This window comes from Zingiber officinale, chromosome 8A (genome assembly GCF_018446385.1).
Source record: "Zingiber officinale cultivar Zhangliang chromosome 8A, Zo_v1.1, whole genome shotgun sequence".
NCBI lineage: Eukaryota > Viridiplantae > Streptophyta > Magnoliopsida > Zingiberales > Zingiberaceae > Zingiber > Zingiber officinale.
This window is the reverse complement of record NC_056000.1, coordinates 31801780-31820257: the sequence shown is the minus strand read 5'-3', so window position 1 is coordinate 31820257 and position 18478 is coordinate 31801780. Positions and strand designations below refer to the sequence as shown.

The following is an 18478-nucleotide window of genomic DNA, read 5'->3' as shown; positions in this document are numbered from 1 at the left end:
ATATATTTTGATTAATTTTATATATCAATAATTATTATTATTAAGATGTATATCGATGAAAAATTAGTAAATTATTATTATTATTAAGATAGTTAAATAAGATTAATAAATTTAATGAGTTAGCAAGAAAATAGTCTCGTATTAAAAATTCAACACACAGATTAAAAACTTAAAGATAGAATAATCTCATATTAAAAATTTTAATTTAGAATAAATGAATTAATTTATATTAAATTAAACTATTAATATTATTAAATAAAAAGCTATGATTGGAATATATGTATTAAAAATATTTTTTTAAAATAAATACCATAAACCCTAAATTGCCAGTTCATTTGGGGTCCAACTCTGAATCGATCTATTGAATCGGATCCATTTACTGCTTTACACACATCACTCCAAAGACTCGTAACTAAATAGGATAATAAAATAGATTACATACATAATCATGGATGTTTAAATGGTGTATTCCTACAGTAGCTAGCCATTATTTTCTTCAGACGAATTCTTATTAGCATAGTAAATACTGAAACCCCAAAGGGACTTTCGATCACATATGGACACGCCAAATTCACCATCTTGATTAGAAAATACAGAAAACAATCCTCTAACAAATAATAATACCAAACATGGACAATGTTCGTAGGCAAATTAGCTGGTCTTCTTCATCAATCCAGCACTTGCCGCGACTATTTGCATCATAACCTATTTTACATAGATACATGTCAAAAAGACTGGGGGAAAAGTGGCCGGAATGAGCCTTGGTGCTAAATTGCATCACACTTTTAGAGTTCTGCACATCAATTAGAGCAATCCTATATGCAATAAGATCAGCTACTTCCTCCATCTTCAAGAAGTCTGATAAAAAAATCAAAAAGAATATCACAAGATTAGAGTGACTAATGCAATGGAGCTTCTGGTCACCATTGAGATGTGGCTCATGGAGTCTGAAGCAGGAGGAGATACTATTTTCCATTTATCATGCGTGATTGAAAGGGAACCCTCTTTATCTTGAGAAATGTGGAGTGCTCCCTGTTTAAAGGATGTTTCCATGGCTCTCCGTCTGTTTGCAAATAAGCTCTGTTCCAGTCACCACCTCGCAATTCCAACTTGACAGCAGCAGCCTGTTACAATGGTTTGTTAGATGGAGTTCTAGATCATATCCATGATTAGGTGCAAATTTTCTTCCAGATAAATTTTTAATCTCATATATATATATATATATATATAATGAATTCAACAAAAACTTGATAAAGGTTTCACTTGTATTACTTTTCACGTTCATCATCCTTCGGGAGTCACTAACAGCCAATTGCAAACATAATAGAGAAACAAAACACTAATGCTTAGTGTTTACCACACAACATCCCAAGAATTTCAGGTGGCAGAGAGATGATCATGTAAATTCAACTTGGTAATAAAGTGCTTGGTTTGGTATATGAAACTTAAATTGTGAATTATGAATCACACTTGTCCACAACTTCCTACTTTCATGATAAGAACCTATCTTATTTTCATCCAGATCACTCAGTTTCCTCATCCTTCGTGGATCATAATTGTACAACAACATTTTGTATGCACTCATGACTGACCAAAATGAAATTGTAAAACTAATATATGACTGCTGCATGATGTAAAAGTGTTTTAGGTAGAAAAGGAATAGCTACATATTCCAACTTAGAAAGTGATTGGTATCACAACTCCAATTGGCCCTTTCACTTGTTATGACAGCAATAAATAACACATAAATCTCAATTATTTCAAGTCACACCCTGAATATTTTTCCAACAATTAAATAATTATTTAACACTATCCAAGATCTTACCTTTGGCAAACAAGAAATAACAGCTATAGATGTCGCACAGATAAAAGACAATAGAACAAGTTGGTAAGCTAAGCATGGGGATGATTAAGAAATATAATATAAAATGGAAACTTGACTCTGTCTAACATGCTAGTTAAGAATTTTTTTTCTTTTTCAAATCAGGTGGGTTCAGGTTTTTATATAAAGCTGAAAGCAACCTGTCAGCCCAGCCTGAATTTATTTAAGTAATAAATAAAAATACATATTTAATTACAAAGAACTCTGAGAGTTTGCATTAACTGATATCAATCTCTTCCAGTTCCAAGACTGACCTAACCTAGCTAAATCTACACTGATAGCTAAGAGTTTGTTGCACTGTATATTAATAATTCGTGCCAGTCAGTGCTCTCAAATGATATTTATTTCTAGGGAAATACACATCCAGTAGAATTGAATTAAATACATGCTAGTAGCAGCAAAGGCTTCATGATCCATTAACCCTAATGGGAATGAGAAATTCCAGATATATAGCAACAATATCATTATGCTGTGACAGTTTAAATGGTTGAGACAAAAATGGTACTTGAGCAATGTGTACAGCAGAGATAATTTCCACCATAACCATGGAAGCATGCCATCCTTGCTTCATTCCGAATATCTCGAGCAGCCCATCATCCGCTCGAGCCTCATAAAACCTTCGCTGAGAAAGAAAATAATGGCAAATATCTGTGAATACTCAGTGCATAAAAATATTTCAGGAGCAAATTGTAAGACATCATTTATGTCTTGTGGTCTTTTATACACTGTAGATTTACATTTTTATTTCAATTATATAAATTTTAAAGAGAGCAATGAATCTAATTTATGAACTTCCACTATCAACACAGAACACAACTCCATCTACATGTGAACTACTATTGTAAGGAAAATTTCCTAGAGAAAAAAAAAACATCGAAACAGTAAAATTTCATATAGATGAGTAATATCAACCTGATCAAGATATTCAGGAGTAGGATGTCCCCATGGATGGCTTCCACTTCCATAGCTGTCCAGATTTAGAAGCACAAGGGACCTAACACTGTAGCAAATGTGTCCATTGCAGAATTATCTCCTTGACCAGTTGAATAAATAAGTTCTGCATGTCAGCTAGGAGAGAAATTGCACTAACAGCATCCTTCCATGCTGAGTTTTTTTTAGCAAGAAAACTAATGTATCAATTAGAAGGTTACTATGTGAGTTCAAAAGAAGACATTTTCAAAATTCTTAACTCAATAGAATCTAGAAACTAAAGATGCAGCAAAGCATGCTAAATCAAGTTCTGAAATTTCCACATTGTATAGTACACAAGGAAAATCCAGTAGTGAACAGGCAATATCCGTTCGAGACAAAGCTTGATAAAATGGTACATTTACTAAAGTATGACAGAATTTAGTCATACATGGTGAGTTGTGGGCTTCCAAAGGGCCCTTATGAGCTTAGATGAATAAGCTACTAGTAATTTTAACTTAGGGACTAGTGCTTGGGTCTGACAAGTTAATAGGAAAATTTTCTAATTATCAAAGCAAATCTAACAGTGCGCAAGGAGAGGTAGTCAAAAGGTTGTTTGTGTAACCATACAATCACCGTTATACCTCACACACATGATTAAAGATAGGCTGTGTATGTGTTAGACTTGACACTCCAGTTTAGCCCATATGGCAAATTGTGGATTAATAAAGACAATTTATAAGCTTTGATTAGCAAGCTAATGTAAACTTCATCTTAAGCATTTTTGAGCTGGTGGTTAGCTTGACAAGTAGAATTAGAATGCATAATAACCAATTATGCAAAAAATAGAAAATATAATAACCCATTATTGCTCAGTTAATGCACAAATACAAGACATATTTCTAATGAAAGAAAAATATGGTTCAATATGTTTAAATGAATAAAGGCTCCAATTCCCACAAAAAACTAAAATTAAACTCCATGATCATCAATATTAATAAGTGAAGAAAGATTACAACATGATCACTTGAACATTGCCACAGTAAATTAGATAGGCAATAAAAATAACAAAGTATAATCACCTAGCAGGTATTGGAATCTTCTCCCATTCTTTATTGCTAACCTTTTTGATATAAAGGGATAAAATGTTTTTAAGCCCCCTGCATTTGAAACAATATCAACTTATTGAATTTCTATGGGCAGAAATATTGTCACACATGAACAACAAGAACAAAACAGAAGACCCATTTCAATATGAATATAGATCAGTCATTCCAAGTTAGAAAATTAATCACTTTTTGTTACAGGAAAAAAAAATCAAGCAAACATTTTTTTAAAGTATGTGCTATAACTGACCTCAGATTTGGAGTTTTCACACATGGTGTAAAGAACCAACCTTGTGTGCAGCTATATCCACCATAAATCAACTGCAAAACAAAGGCTGTTTGTTACATTTGACTACAGTCAAAATATTATTCATTTTAATAATTGAGAAGGAATAATGCTTAAACTGTATCATTAAATCAAATTATTGTTAATACATCATATAAATAACAAATCATATTGTTGATATAGAATCAGTAAATGTTTAAGTATGTTATAACAAATAGTGTGTATGTGTGTGCATTAAAAAGATTACTAAACAAAAATAGATTATTAATATATGTTTGTAAACAAAATGATTTTATTCCCATATTATAAGATTTAGTCAGACCCTAATTGCGTGCAGGTAGAGTTTTAGCTAAAGGAAAGGGAAATTTTGGGTTGTTGACCAAGAGAGGTAGCTAACTTCTCTCTTGACCCACAGTGAAGAAATGAAATTTAGAGTCAAATGACAGCAAGGTTGGATCAATGATCCTAAGTTCATGATAAATCTAGAGTTGGGGCAAGGGTGAACAATTTAAGCAAATGATAAAGACTATCCCTCCAATGCTAGTTCACTAGGAATCAAGTTGGGATAGTCGAAAAGGCCTTCGTTCAACATTTTCCAATGCATTCTAATATGACCAGATTTTAACCTGATTCCATCTAATCTGATCTCGGTTTCACCAAATCACAATTTATTTTCTTCAATTGGTAGTGAACTATCTAATTTTAGCCAATTTCACTAGGGATATGTATGATTCATGGAAAATTCCATTTTTCTATTTTTTTCAGAAAAAAATGAAATTTGAAAATGAATATGAAGAAAATTAGAAAAATGTTAAACAACTTTTTCACGCCATTGTAGAATAAAATTAATTTTAAAACCAAAAAATGCTGGTTGCCAAAGAAAGGAAAGATTTATTATGAAAAATAACATGGAAAATAGAAAATAATGAACTAACTCTCAATCCAAACAAGATGTCAATTTCTTGGAAAAAATTGAATCAACCTTTGCAAATACTGATTGATCAGCTAGAGTGATATATAGGTATTAGCTGATTCTGGCAATCACCTCCTTACCTTTACCCACTTTGTCAATTTTACTTGAACATTCCAACAATCAATGTCTGGAAAATGATAAATCATCATGAGTCAAAATATCGAGTATCATTTCGAACAAGAGTTTCAATCTTCAATCAAAATGGTATATAGTATCGATATGATGTTTTGTTAACACTTCGGCATGCTTTCTGAGCGTTCTGAGTTCAACTCAAATGAGTTTAAATTCAAAAATTCACTTCCACTAAACTCACTTACCCCCACATATAAAGTAGTGGTAGTTATAAAATCAATTGAATTATAATTTTAAAATAATAAGTTAGCAAGATTTAAGAAGTATCTCAACTAATGGATACACCTACCAAATACCAAAAAATGAACATTGTCAATCTGACGACAGCATTGGCTCTTATAACTTCATATTAAAATTAATCTCGTAACTTTCTATGACCTATTAAATAATACTCCTAGGATATCAGATATTAGAATTGATTACTCCACATATCCATAAATATATCTCAGTTAACCACCCACCAAGAGCTGATCTTTAATTGGCACATTAAAACTAGAATGGGTATAGGTACAAGATTACGAATGCATCTTAGTTTCTCCAACTTTAACATCACTCCTTTTGCTACTATGATACTCCAACTAGTGCAACTTGGTTTCCAATCTTTAGCAAAAATTAGCATGATGAAAAAAATACAGTATGAAAAAAACTCAGATAATAATTGGAATATGGATTAGGCCTTGTTATCTAGTTTTTAATCACTATTTCTCGTTTTAAAGTGACACTATTAATTTACTAAACGCATCACAATTACAATTATTTATCCATAACAAAAGACGTTCTATCTGATTCGAATGCAATGTAATAAAGACATAAATATGAACCTACTTTATTTGAAATTGGACCTTGTGCAAGGTATGGCCTTGTGTTACGTAAATGGTGAAAGCCATAGGCAACTTGGGCATCCATTCCTGTATTGTAACAAATTGAAAAGAATTAGGATCTGCAAGCATCTAATAGATGGAATACATGACTACATAACATGTTAGGGCATTGTATGAGCTAGAGGGGGGTGTGAATAGCTTGCTTCGCTTCTTCAAACTTGATGTTGCAGTGGAAAACTTGAAGCGAAGACTCCACAATGCTAACACTGGGATTTTACTTGGTATCCACCTCCTTGAGATAACTAATCAAAGGGTTCACTCCTCACACTCACAACTCCACTATGAATGTTACCTTCTCGAAATCTTTCCGGAGACAGAGAAGTCTTATATAAGCTGTTCTTACAAGAACACAACAAGAAAACGACTTGCTCTTTTCTGTCTTTGGATTGCCCCTTGGTGGTAGAAAATACAGCAACACATGTCTCCCAAACCCTCAAGAATTGAATGCTTCAAATGTTCACGAACTCCCCTTTTCTAGGATTACTTTCAGGCCAGAAAACGCCTCCCAATCGATTGACCTTACCCCCAATCAATTGCCATGTCAGATCGACCGTTCAAAACCTGTAGAATGATTCTTTTTCGCCCGACCGATCGATTGGCCTAATTAATTCCAAGGCTTTCTATTCTCACGTGAAAATACCTCCAATCGATTAACAAATCGATTGCTTTAGCCCCTAATTGATTCCAAACCTTTCTGTTCGCAGAGAGAACACTGCCTAATTGATTGCCCTAATCATGGGCATTGCTGGGATCGATTACCTTAATCAATTCGAGCTCCTTCTGTTATCGCGAATCAACCTCCCAATCGATTACCACCAATAGATTGGTGTTGCTTCAATTGATTATGTCAATCGACCTAAGCAGCAAAATCCAAAAGTTCGGGTTTAGAGTTTGCGAATCGATTGACACATCACCTCAATCGATTGATAACCCTAAATTCAACCTTTCCAATTCTGAATTCGCGTCTTGTCTAATATCCGATTGACCTCAACCTACTAAGACTTCCTCTATCCAACATCGAGTCATCCATGACCAGTTGAGACTTCCTGTTGCCTAGCATCTAGTCATCCTTGATCTGCCAGGGCTTCCTCACCAAGTATCTGATCCTCCTTAACCCACTTGGACTTTCCCTTGCCAACCTTCCCGTTGGACTTCCATCATCTAGCCGCGTTAGAACTTTCATTGCCTAGTTCTCAACTAAGTCTTCTACCACCTAGTCCCGCTAGGACTTTCATTTTCTAGTTCCTAACTAGATCTGTCACCGCCTAGCTCCGCTAAAACTTTCCGTTGCCTAATCTCCTATTAGGACTTTCCTAGTCAAGTATCTGATCCTCCCTTGACCTACTTGACTTCTCTCTACCACATTGTCAAACATTGAAACTCAAGCTTGGGTCAATCCGAGCTTAGTCAAACTTATCAACCTTGACCCGAGAATGATTGCACTAACAATCTCCCCCTTTTTAATGTTTAACAATATGATTAAGTTAGGCTAACCCATATTAGCCCAACTTCCATCTTCATCTCATGCCAAAGCATAAATGAGAGTTTTCTAACTTAAACGTTACATTCTCCCCCTTTGACACGCATCAAAAATCTTCTTCCAAGATTAATTCCTCTTATCACAATGAAGGTTCCCAACCTTTCATTGTTTTCAAATGCTCAACCTTGAGCATTTTTCAAATTTTCTCTTTTCTTATTCAAATCATGCCTTTAAGGTGAAACTCCCCCTCAAAGTATGCTCCAACTTCTATCATTGCACCAATAATGATTTGGAGTTCCTAAACCTTTAAAAAATCCCAAAATTGAAATCATAAGGTTAAAAATTCAACCTTGAATCTAAACCTCCTCCTTAACTCCAAATTAGTCCCCTTTAACCATTCCATTCTCATTTTCACCCAGAAAATTACCCTTAAATACTTATCCAAGCATTTCATGGGGATAGGAATAGTTAAAATACTTAAATACAGCTTAATCCACTGGAATAAACTCATTTAAGCAAAAACAACAATTATTAATCGATTGATATCTGACACCAATCGATTTCGGCCCATGTTAATCGATTGGCATGAGTTGTCAATTGACTACTGCATGTGCTAATTGATTGACAACAGTGCCCTTACTAATTTCTCAAATATGATTTCTGCCCAAAATTCAAAAATTCATAATTAATTCTATGATATTTGAAAAATCATGAAATTTTGTGTAAACATTACTTATGTCATATACTATTAGGGAAAAATAGTTTTCTATGAAAATATATCCCATTTTCAAAGAATGATCCAAAATTGAAAACCATTGGAAACTTTAATGTTTCACTCTAACTTTGTATTTAATTAATATATGGTGATTTCTAACCACAGATAAACTTCACCAAGGTTTTCCAAAGCATTTTTGAAATCATTTTCAAAACAAATTTCCAACCACGATCTTTGGACTAAATGCATATGACTTACACATTTGCTTTCCCCGTGATTGGACTTCACAAAATCCATGTATTTTGATAAAATTTATACTCAAATAGATGCATTAAATCAATATCTTGAGTTTTGCTCATCCTCCTAACATCTCACATCTAATATGTCTCAATACACATACAAGTCATCCTATGATCTTGCGAGATGTAAAGTTAGGTTTTTCATAATCAAAGGAGTATGCATCTCTATATAGACATTTTAACTTTGATCATCCTACCTAAGATGTAAATTAATATCATTTTTCTTAATTACAAGAAATTAAAGCAATGCATGATAATGAATATATCATATATCAAATGCATAATTTTTCAAAAGAAAATTCATCATATTTAAATGATGCATGTATGATATGGCATGTGTCAAAATACTAACACTATAATATCATGTCAAGATGAATGAATAATATGATGTCAAAACATGACAATTATAGCACAAAGAAAATACCTAGATTTTCATCTAAGTTCTAATAACTAATCACTATACCAAAAACATGATTTGGCATAGACGGCCCTATCTCCCTTGAATGTGTCAAATCCCAACTCAACACACTTTTAACTTTTATCCTATTTGTGCCAATTTGATTAATCTCAATGCCTCAAATTTTATTAGCACATTTTAAACTCTTCAAGAGTAAAAATTAAATTTCTATTTTCAAGATATCATAATACCTTGAAAATGCCCTGAAATACCAACTTTATTATGGTTGGTTTAATTACCCTTCCAATTAGAGTTGACACACTCTAAACCTATTTAGTATAAAGAGATCACATTCTTAGGAACTCAATACCTATTGGTACGGGTGTACTAGGTACTCATTAGAGATAACTTCCCTAGAGACCTTAATAACTTTCCTAGGCTTCTTAGAAGCCTTAGTCATGCTAATTTCCTCAAGGTCAACACTAGGGATAACTTCCCTATAATATGGAACTCTATGAGGTTTATATCCCAAACCTTTCTTGCTCTTAGATAGCTCTTGTCTACCAAAACTTAGGTTTTGTTTCTTGGATCCTTTGACATTATTTGTCATTTTCTCTATGATCTTCTCTAGTTTTTCAAGTCTTGACTCAAAACTTGATTTTCATTCCTTAAATCCTCAAACTTAGATTTTCCATGATTTCCTTGAGCATTTTTCCTTGAAGGGGAGCCTTGGCACAAAGGTAAAGTTGTTGTCATGTGACCAAAAGGTCATGGGTTCGAATCCTGGAAACAACCTCTTGCAAAAAGCAGAGTAAATCTGCGTACAATGGATCCTTCCCTAGGACCCTACATGACTGGAGCTTCGTGCATCGGCTGCCTTTTTTTTCCTTGAGCATTTTTCTTTCTAGGCATATATCTAACTGTCTTAGCATATATCTAACTTTCTTAGGGTTCTTACCTAACTCATTTTCTACCTTTCTATTATTAGGTAAGGTTAGTTTAGCATAATATAACTTGTAATTTTTCTTAGGATTGTCATGCTTTCTATTTTCATGATAAACAGCACTAAAATGACAATATTTATTTCTAGCATGCTTTTTATATTGAAATGAGGAAATGACATTAATTAATGGCACCTTAGTTTTGCTCTTAGAAGTTTTCCCTTGATTTGAGCTTCCTCCTTTGTTTTTTACTTGAAAGTCTCCTTTTTGGACATTGATTTTGATAATGTCCTTTTTGATTGCACAAGAAGCACGCAATGTGCTCTTTGCTCTTTTGTACCAAGGTTTTGGCCTCTTTAGATTTTTCCTTCACCTTGGGTGGCATTTGAACCTTCTTCTTCATTAAATTGGGACACTTGCTCTTATAGTGTCATTTCTCCCTATACTCAAAGCACATTATATGATCTTTATTTTTACAAATTGAAATAGTTATACCTTCATGATTTATGCTCTCTTGACTTGTAGAGGCGGAACATTCATTGTCTTTATTGGCTTCGAAAGTTGAGACACCTCGTTCCGGTGTCAATGAGCTTTCCCCCTCAATCCTTGAGGTAGATGTCTTTTCAATTTCATTCTCGGATGTTGAATGTCTCCCAACCCCTGAATCCTCATGTACTTGAAATAAAGAGTTTCCCTCTTTACCTTTTTCATTACTTTGCATTGAGGATGGATCTTCATGAAGCTTGACCAACTTACTCCATAACTCGCTTGCATCCTTGTAGTTACCTATCTTACACAAGATATTATTAGGAATTAAACTAACCAAAATTTTGATTAACTTGTCGTTTATTTCGGATTTTTGGAGTTGTTCCTCGATCCACTTCTTCTTGAGGAGTTTTCCATTATTATCCATTGGGGCTTCAAATCCCACCATTAGAACAAACCATTGCTCTATGTTCATCATGAAACTCTCAACTCTAGCCTTCCATTAGTGAATCCTCCCAATCTGAAAGGTGGAGACGCTCGGATATCATATTTGAATCCATCTCGGGATCCATTTTGAAGTTGAGCTCCTCCTTGATTTGTTGATAATTAGGGCTCAAACTTTCACTATTTTCTTCTTCCTCTAGCTCTTGATTCTTCCGGCGGTTAGGCTGATGAAGAGCGGTCTCGCTATGATACCATTTGTTATTAGGACATGTATGAGCTAGAGGGGGTTGAATAGCTCACTTTGCTTTTTTCAAACTTGATGTTGTAGCGAAAAACTTGAAACGAAAACTCCACAATGCTAGCACTTGGATTTAATTTAGTATCTACCTCCTTGAGGTGATTAATCCAAGGATCCACTCCTCATACTCAATTCCACTATGAATGTCTCCTTCTCAGAAACTTTCAGGAGGCGAAGAAGCCTCATACAAGCTGTTCTTACAAGAACACAACAAGAAAATGAGAATGCAAATACAATCAAAAATGACTTTACAACAATGAAACTTATTTTGGATTGCCTCTTGGTTGTAGGAAATGCAGCAGCACTTGTCTCCCAAACCCTCGAGAACTGGCTGCTTCAAATGTCCACAAACTCCCCTTTTCTAAGGTTACTTTCGGGTTAGAAAATGCCTCCCAATTGATTGGTCTTACCCTCAATTGATTGTCACGTTAGATCGACCATTCAAAACCTACAGAACGCTTCTTTTTTGCCCGACTAATCGATTGGTTAGCCTCTAATCGATTGCCCCAATCGATTCCGAGGCTTTCTGTTCTCACGCGAAAATACCTCCAATCGATTAACCTAATCGATTGCTTAAGCCCCCAATTGATTCCAGGTCTTTTTGTTCGCGCAAAGAACACTACCTAATCAATTGCCCTAATCGATTAGCATTGCTAGGATCGATTGCCTCAATCGATTTCAGTCCCTTATATTTTCTTGAATCAACCTTTATGACCAATTGATTGGCGCTGCTTCAATCGATTAGGTCAATTGATCGAGTAGCAAAACTCGAAATTTCGGATTTAGAGTTTGTGAATCGATGGACACATTACCCTAATTGATTGATAACCCTAAATTCAACCTTTCCAAAGTTGAATTCGTGTCTTGCCTGTATTTGGTTGATCTCAACCTAGTAGGACTTTCTCTGCCCAACATCCAATCATCCGTGATTTGTTAGGACTTTCCGTTACCTAGTATCCAGTCAACCTTGGCTGGTCAGGGCTTCCTCACCAAGTGTCTAGTCCTCCTTGACCCACTTGAACTTTCCCTTGTCAACCTTCCCATTGAACTTCCACCGCCTAGCCCCGCTAGGACTTCCATTGCCTAGTTCTCAACTAGGTCTTCCATCGCCTAGTCCCGCGAGGACATTCATTGCCTAATTTCCAACTAGGTCTGCACCACCTTGCACCGCTAGGACTTTCCATTGTCCAACCTCTGGTTAGGACTTTCTCCGTCAAGTATCCTGTCCGCCCTTGACCTACTTGACTTCTCTTTACTACATTGTCAAACTTCGAAACTCAAGCTCGGACCAACCCGAGCTTAGTCAAACTTGACCCGAGGACGATTGCACCAACATAAAAGGTTAAGCATGCAAATGTATGACAAGATTGCACAAGAAAAAGGAAGGTTATTTAATATAAACCGGAAGCAATATCACCATATGATAGCAGTTGAGCTAGACAACACCTTCACAAGATAGTAGAAGAAAGAAAACATTCTGAAAAGTAATAAGTTTAGAGAAACGGACTAAAATAGCAGTATAGACAAATATTGATAGGCGTCATAAAGAAACCAGTTATGACATGATAGTCATCCTACATACAAGAGTGTTAAATAAACCACAATATCCTCATTTTGTGGTCATATCATTCTGCCTGAAAATTCATAATATAAACAAGGAAGATATCACCCAAATGGTATATTATTTATTCTAAGAGCCTTCCATACTATATGGATTAGAATAAAGATGTTAATTCAGATCCAAGATGGTATCAATTTCAATTTTCCCCAAAATTTTTCACAACGAAATGAATTGCAAATGAATATTATTAATAAAATTGATCATACCAATGCTCAAGTAGTTGTAGAAGACTCCTTCAAAGCAAGAAATTCTTTCAGGCAATTCTCTTTGGATATCCAGATCCTGTAGAGACAGTAACTTTTCCAAAATATCACCATATATCTTAAATGGTAGCACATTTGAGCAATTACCTTAACTAAGCAGAGGACAAATGAGAAATCATATTTGAATAGACACATACTAAACGCTGCTACTTTGAAGCTAAATATAGCAAACAACCTTAAATTTAAAAAAAAAACAAAAGCAAAAGTGTGTTTGGTAGTAATTGGAATACTAAAAATGAATTGAGTAGAGATAGTCAAACGACTAGTGACTAGAGCTCTAGAAGTAGTAACACTTAGCCTTAATGGAAGTTGAGGATACTTGAAAAGAGAGACAAAAATGTAGTTTGACATAGGCTAAGTGAAGAAAAATAAGTAGCTAACTAGAATAAGTCAACTTGCAGGTGATTGTTGTTTGTAATGGTATTCAACGATTAACAATGCAACAAGTTGTAGCTTTTATGATCCTTAGAAAAATAGTGTCTACTAGAGCTCGTTGGATGAATAATGTTTATGCATCTTTTTTCTATTCTCTTCTACCTTCTTTTGCTAAGCAAGAGATGTAGTTGAATTTTGTGGAACATTTATGCCATTAATCACAACATTCCACAAGCCTTGAGACATGAAGAATGTTTTCCTCATAATGCTCCAATAATCATAGTTTTCACCAGAAAAGATGGGAAGAAGGATAGAAGGTTGGTTGAAAGAGGAGGATGTCATAGTTGAACGAGGAAATGGATGACCCCCAATTACTTTATCACACTAAGCTTTGATACCACTGTTAGTTTGAAAGGAAGAAGATAGAATATAAAATGGGAACCTTTCTTTAATCAGAATTTGTTTACAAGAGCGTCAAATAGTTTACAGTTGGAAATTAGGAGTGTTGAGGGCTTTTGAATGGAGCTATAGTTGTAGCTGGGTTTCTTGACATTTTAGTTATAAATGCCCACACTAACCCTCTATTTATAGACACTCTCCCCCACCTATGAAGATTCTAGAGAGCCATCTCCTCTTCTCGAGATATTTGAAAATATTTGTTGTGACTTTTCTAGAAATTATACAAGGTAATTGCTTGCTTAATTATGCAAGAAAGTGTTTTAACTCAACAGGTTCATTGGAAAATAGAAATGTTAAAATCTAACTTAGACTGGGGGCAAATTCCTGTCATAATAGCAAGGTAAATAAAAGCTAAAACAAGCATATAAAAAAATCTTGAGGAAAATGGTTCTGGCCTTCTGGTCGTTGGATGGCATGCCATAATAGATGTTCAATGTCAATAAAATAAGTATAAACATTTCCTAACCTTGGAACCTGCATATCAGCAACTATAATATAGTAACTCTACTTTCCAGAAAACGCACGGAGCCAAGTAATTACCAGAAAGCCTTAGGAGCATAAAAATCAGCATGTATCATGGGAAGTGGACAAATGGAAATTTGCAAAACAAGAAACCACAACTGAATCGTAGATGAAATGAGATCAAGCTTAGCACTGTACCTCGTTGAGATCATACTCTCCTACAGACTTAAGACAATAAGGCAATTGGAGTCCTTGTGTTTCTTGCATTATGATTGTAACGTGCCAACTGCATGATAAGGGGAAAAATTTGCATAAGAAAATTATCTCAAGAAGGATCAGTTGCTTGTGTAAAATTTCCCAGATTTACTACACCGCTGTTAAGCTACCTTGTGCAGCTTCCCATACTGGATTAGAACGGAAATAAAATGTTAAAAGGTTGCGCAAGGCTAAGAAAACTCATGGTAGTAACAAGTCTGATAGACCAATGTAGGAGAATTTCTAGTCATTACCAATGTAGCATACTTGATATGTTCCATAAGATGGAGGGCCTTTGACAAGAGCTACAGGAAACCAAGCCATGCACAATTCATGAACTAACAAGATTTAGTGACGTTATATTAATGTGGATATCACTGAATAAGCATAGCATAAGCACCATGGTTATAGAAATCATTCCATCTTGCATGATACAAGTGAGATTGTATCATTCTAAGGTGGGATTGAGATGTGGAAAAGTTGGGATGGAAGCACCATGTCAGATATTTCACATTGCTGGCGACTATCCAAGTCAAAGGAGAGTGGAGGCAGCTCTAACACGCAAACTCAGTGAACAGAATGGTAATTAGAAACAAGTACAGATTTTTTTTTTTTAATACTGAGCTAAAATGGATATATGGCTACTCAAGAAGAAAAAAGATATTCTTATCTTGCAAAAATTAGATGTAGCTCTAATAAATAATAAGATGAGAGAAAGCGGATTGAAATTTCAGGGACATGTTCAAAAGGTTTGAACCAATTAATACTAAAGGAACAAGGACTAGAGGGAGACATTGAAATTGTAGATAATCTGTCTAAATATAATTAAACGAAATCTATTATAGAATTCAACTAATAGAAGAGTTGTGAAACCAACACCAAATACTTGGAACCTAAACTACACAGCTTGATGATGCACATAATATCAAATCAATTTATCATCAAAAATATAATCAACATCAGGTTGTATTAATCCATGATATGGGATCAACTACATGAAATCTTATCCTCCATTGAACTCTATATACTATTTCACAACTATGATTCAGATCTGCTATACTACTTCCAATTACGTTAATTGTTCTCTTTGGATATCATGTGAAGAAGACATGATACTGGAATCAAAAGTGCCTAGCAAACAAAACAATTATATAATTTCATGCAACAAAAGATTCTTTTTATGGCACAAAAGAAGAAAGCTGCTTTCAATTAGAATTAAAAGTATTGCAAACAGAGGGAAATGATAAAAATTGTGATAAATGTAACAAAAGGTTATTTAATTGATTTATTAGTGAAGTCTTGCATAAAATTCAATGGAGGGATAAGAATCATGTAACAAACCTCAAATAGTTGGAACTACACGGTTTGATGATGATGAAGATATCAAATCAATTTATCACCAAAAAACTAATCGCCACGAAGTCATGATAATCCCATTAATTGGTGTGACTACATGTATCTTATTCTTACTTATGCAAGGCTATTTCAATAGTCATATTAAGATTTCTTAACTATTTCCAATTATCCTAGTCGGAGTTCTCTTTTAGATATCATTTAAGAAGACATGATATTGAAAGAAAAGGTTAAGTTCCTAGTTTATAAAACAAGTCATACTCTTGAACAATTTTATGCAAAGATTCTCGTTATGGCAAACAAGACGAAAGAGTTCATTTTACATGCTGAAATGAGAACTATAATTTTTTCCCCCATTTCTCACCTCAGGAATGGGTACTATTTAATGTATTAGCAATCATTTCCAATACCTTGAATCTATCACAGTTGATAAATCCATCACGGATGATATGTGAAAACCACTAGCATTCTTAGTGTACAAAAGGGACCACTATATCACGTAACTTGATATTTGTAGGAAATCAATTGATTTTGTGTGGTCAGGCCACAAGGAAAAAATATATGATTTGAAGAATCATCATCTATTGCATTGAGCTCTATTCAAGAAAATATCGCTAGCAATATTTAAATCATTGGCTAATATTTATCTTAGTCAGCCTCTACCTCTTTCATCTTTCACTCTAATAGATTCAAGATGTTACTGGTCGTCTTTGAACATGTCCAAACCATTTTGACTGGTAGTTAAATATGGTAAACATGAAATTAAAGGAGTTGCACTCTCAATCTTATAATAGAAATAGATAAAATGTTCACCTATCAAGGTTTTGAACAGGATTAGAAATTGCCTTAAGAAGAGATTGTTTCACTGCCGACTTCCATGCAAAAGGGAAGGAGCCACCCTGCATTGGTGTACTATAAGTAAACAAATGTTATTCCAATTAAACTGGAACAATCAAAGTTAGTGATGTACAAGTCTTTTACCCAACCAAAACTCCTGGAAAGATCATTCCCTGTTCCAAGTGGAATAATACCAGTTGGGGGAACAGGCTCTCTTTTCTGCACGAAAAGTTCACCAAGACTCCCCAAAATCCAACCTACCGTACCATCACCTCCTGCAACCTGCAAAATAAAATAATAAACCAAAATTCATTTGATCAGTAACAGGAAAGAAGCAATCAAACAAATCTTGTGAAATTGCATCAAAGCAAGAATGGAGTCGACAAACAAATAATTTAAATATTTGACTAATATCGACAACATAACAAATTTGGATGTGCAATGATCGAACATGCATCATTGAATCAGATATTCATAAAAAGGTATCAGCAAGATAAACTTGCAGGAAAGCGTACCATAATTCTTAGCTTCTCACGGATGGTCTTTGCATAATCATCGCCAAGAGATGCCAAATTCTCTAAGCAAGTTAAAGCATACTGAACAAAATGAGAAGGTGACGTCTCTGAAAGATCAAAGACCTGGGTTAACATACAAGAAATAGTAAGTGGCATGATTTCATGCTCCTAGATATGTTCCTGACCCAAAAAGATATTTATAAAAACAAATTCTAGAACCAAATGCAGTCAGCACAACATGATCATTCAAACATCCTGAAAAAAAAAATGTGTGTCAGATTGGATAGATTTCAAGATACCAGAACTCTACTTTGCTAGCACAAACCAATCTGGGTGGTAACTCTTATTGGAGATATTGATGGATATTGGGCATTCACTTCGAGTCCCAACCACAAATATGACGAGTATACAAAAATCTCATATATTCATGCGAAATTGTATAAAAAATCATACGAAAACATAGAGAAATTTGATTTTTGTCTCTGTGTGTGTGTGCACGTGTGCGTGTTTACTTGGATAATACAACAATGTCACAATCCCTGACTAGAGCTAGCGATATGGCTAGCAAATTCTGCTATTCCATAGTAATATAACCGGCAGTTAAATCTCACTTATGCTAGTAACTTTCCTGTACCCCTCGCACCTTTAAAGTTCAAGCTAACTAATCAACTTCCAATGTTTAGAATCTAATGAATTTCTTACATGCGAGTACTATCCATAGTTTTCTAGATTGGCTGATTCCATTCCGAATCAACTGAGTTGGATAGGTATCTGCTTTTTCCGATCCAATATCTGAGAAATCACTGATAATGAAGAGATTATTCAGTGAAATTATATAGATTAAAAAGAAAATATACTAAGCAGAAAAAAAACAAAGTTAAGCCACTTTCAAATTGCTCAATTACAAGAGGATGATTTGACTCAGAGAGAAATCTGCTGATTCTTAAAGGTATTGTTTTATTTTGAGAGGCACCAGATTTGTCTTTCCCAGTCAAAAGTTGAAAACGTATAAAAATATCAAAATAGGAAGGACACAATGAGATTAGAAGGAAAATAAATTAATTGCCATCCAAAAGTGGAGAATGTTTTACAAAAAGAAAGGAGACAAA

At 34.5% G+C, this 18478-nt stretch overlaps 1 protein-coding gene across 4 annotated transcripts in view; it reads right to left on the bottom strand.

Annotated features, from left to right (window-relative positions):
* Nucleotides 1-557: 557 nt before the first annotated feature.
* Nucleotides 558-18478, bottom strand: part of LOC122008317 (diacylglycerol kinase 3-like) — a 35334-nt gene continuing 17413 nt past the window's right edge. Inside the window, exons 2-13 of one of the 4 annotated variants that reach the window (XM_042564026.1) lie at nucleotides 17370-17492; nucleotides 16999-17136; nucleotides 16831-16916; nucleotides 14608-14695; nucleotides 13057-13132; nucleotides 6114-6196; nucleotides 4148-4218; nucleotides 3874-3951; nucleotides 2795-2882; nucleotides 2388-2504; nucleotides 925-1124; nucleotides 558-858 (exon numbers count right to left, since the gene is read on the bottom strand). In XM_042564026.1, the coding sequence (XP_042419960.1) occupies nucleotides 966-1124; nucleotides 2388-2504; nucleotides 2795-2882; nucleotides 3874-3951; nucleotides 4148-4218; nucleotides 6114-6196; nucleotides 13057-13132; nucleotides 14608-14695; nucleotides 16831-16916; nucleotides 16999-17136; nucleotides 17370-17492 (1107 nt within the window). In that variant the 3' untranslated portion in view covers nucleotides 558-858; nucleotides 925-965. Of the gene's footprint in view, nucleotides 1125-2387; nucleotides 2505-2794; nucleotides 2987-3873; nucleotides 3952-4147; nucleotides 4219-6113; nucleotides 6197-13056; nucleotides 13133-14607; nucleotides 14696-16830; nucleotides 16917-16998; nucleotides 17137-17369; nucleotides 17493-18478 lie in introns of those variants that run through there. The other 3 variants (XM_042564027.1, XM_042564025.1, XM_042564028.1) reach the window with 3 other exon arrangements.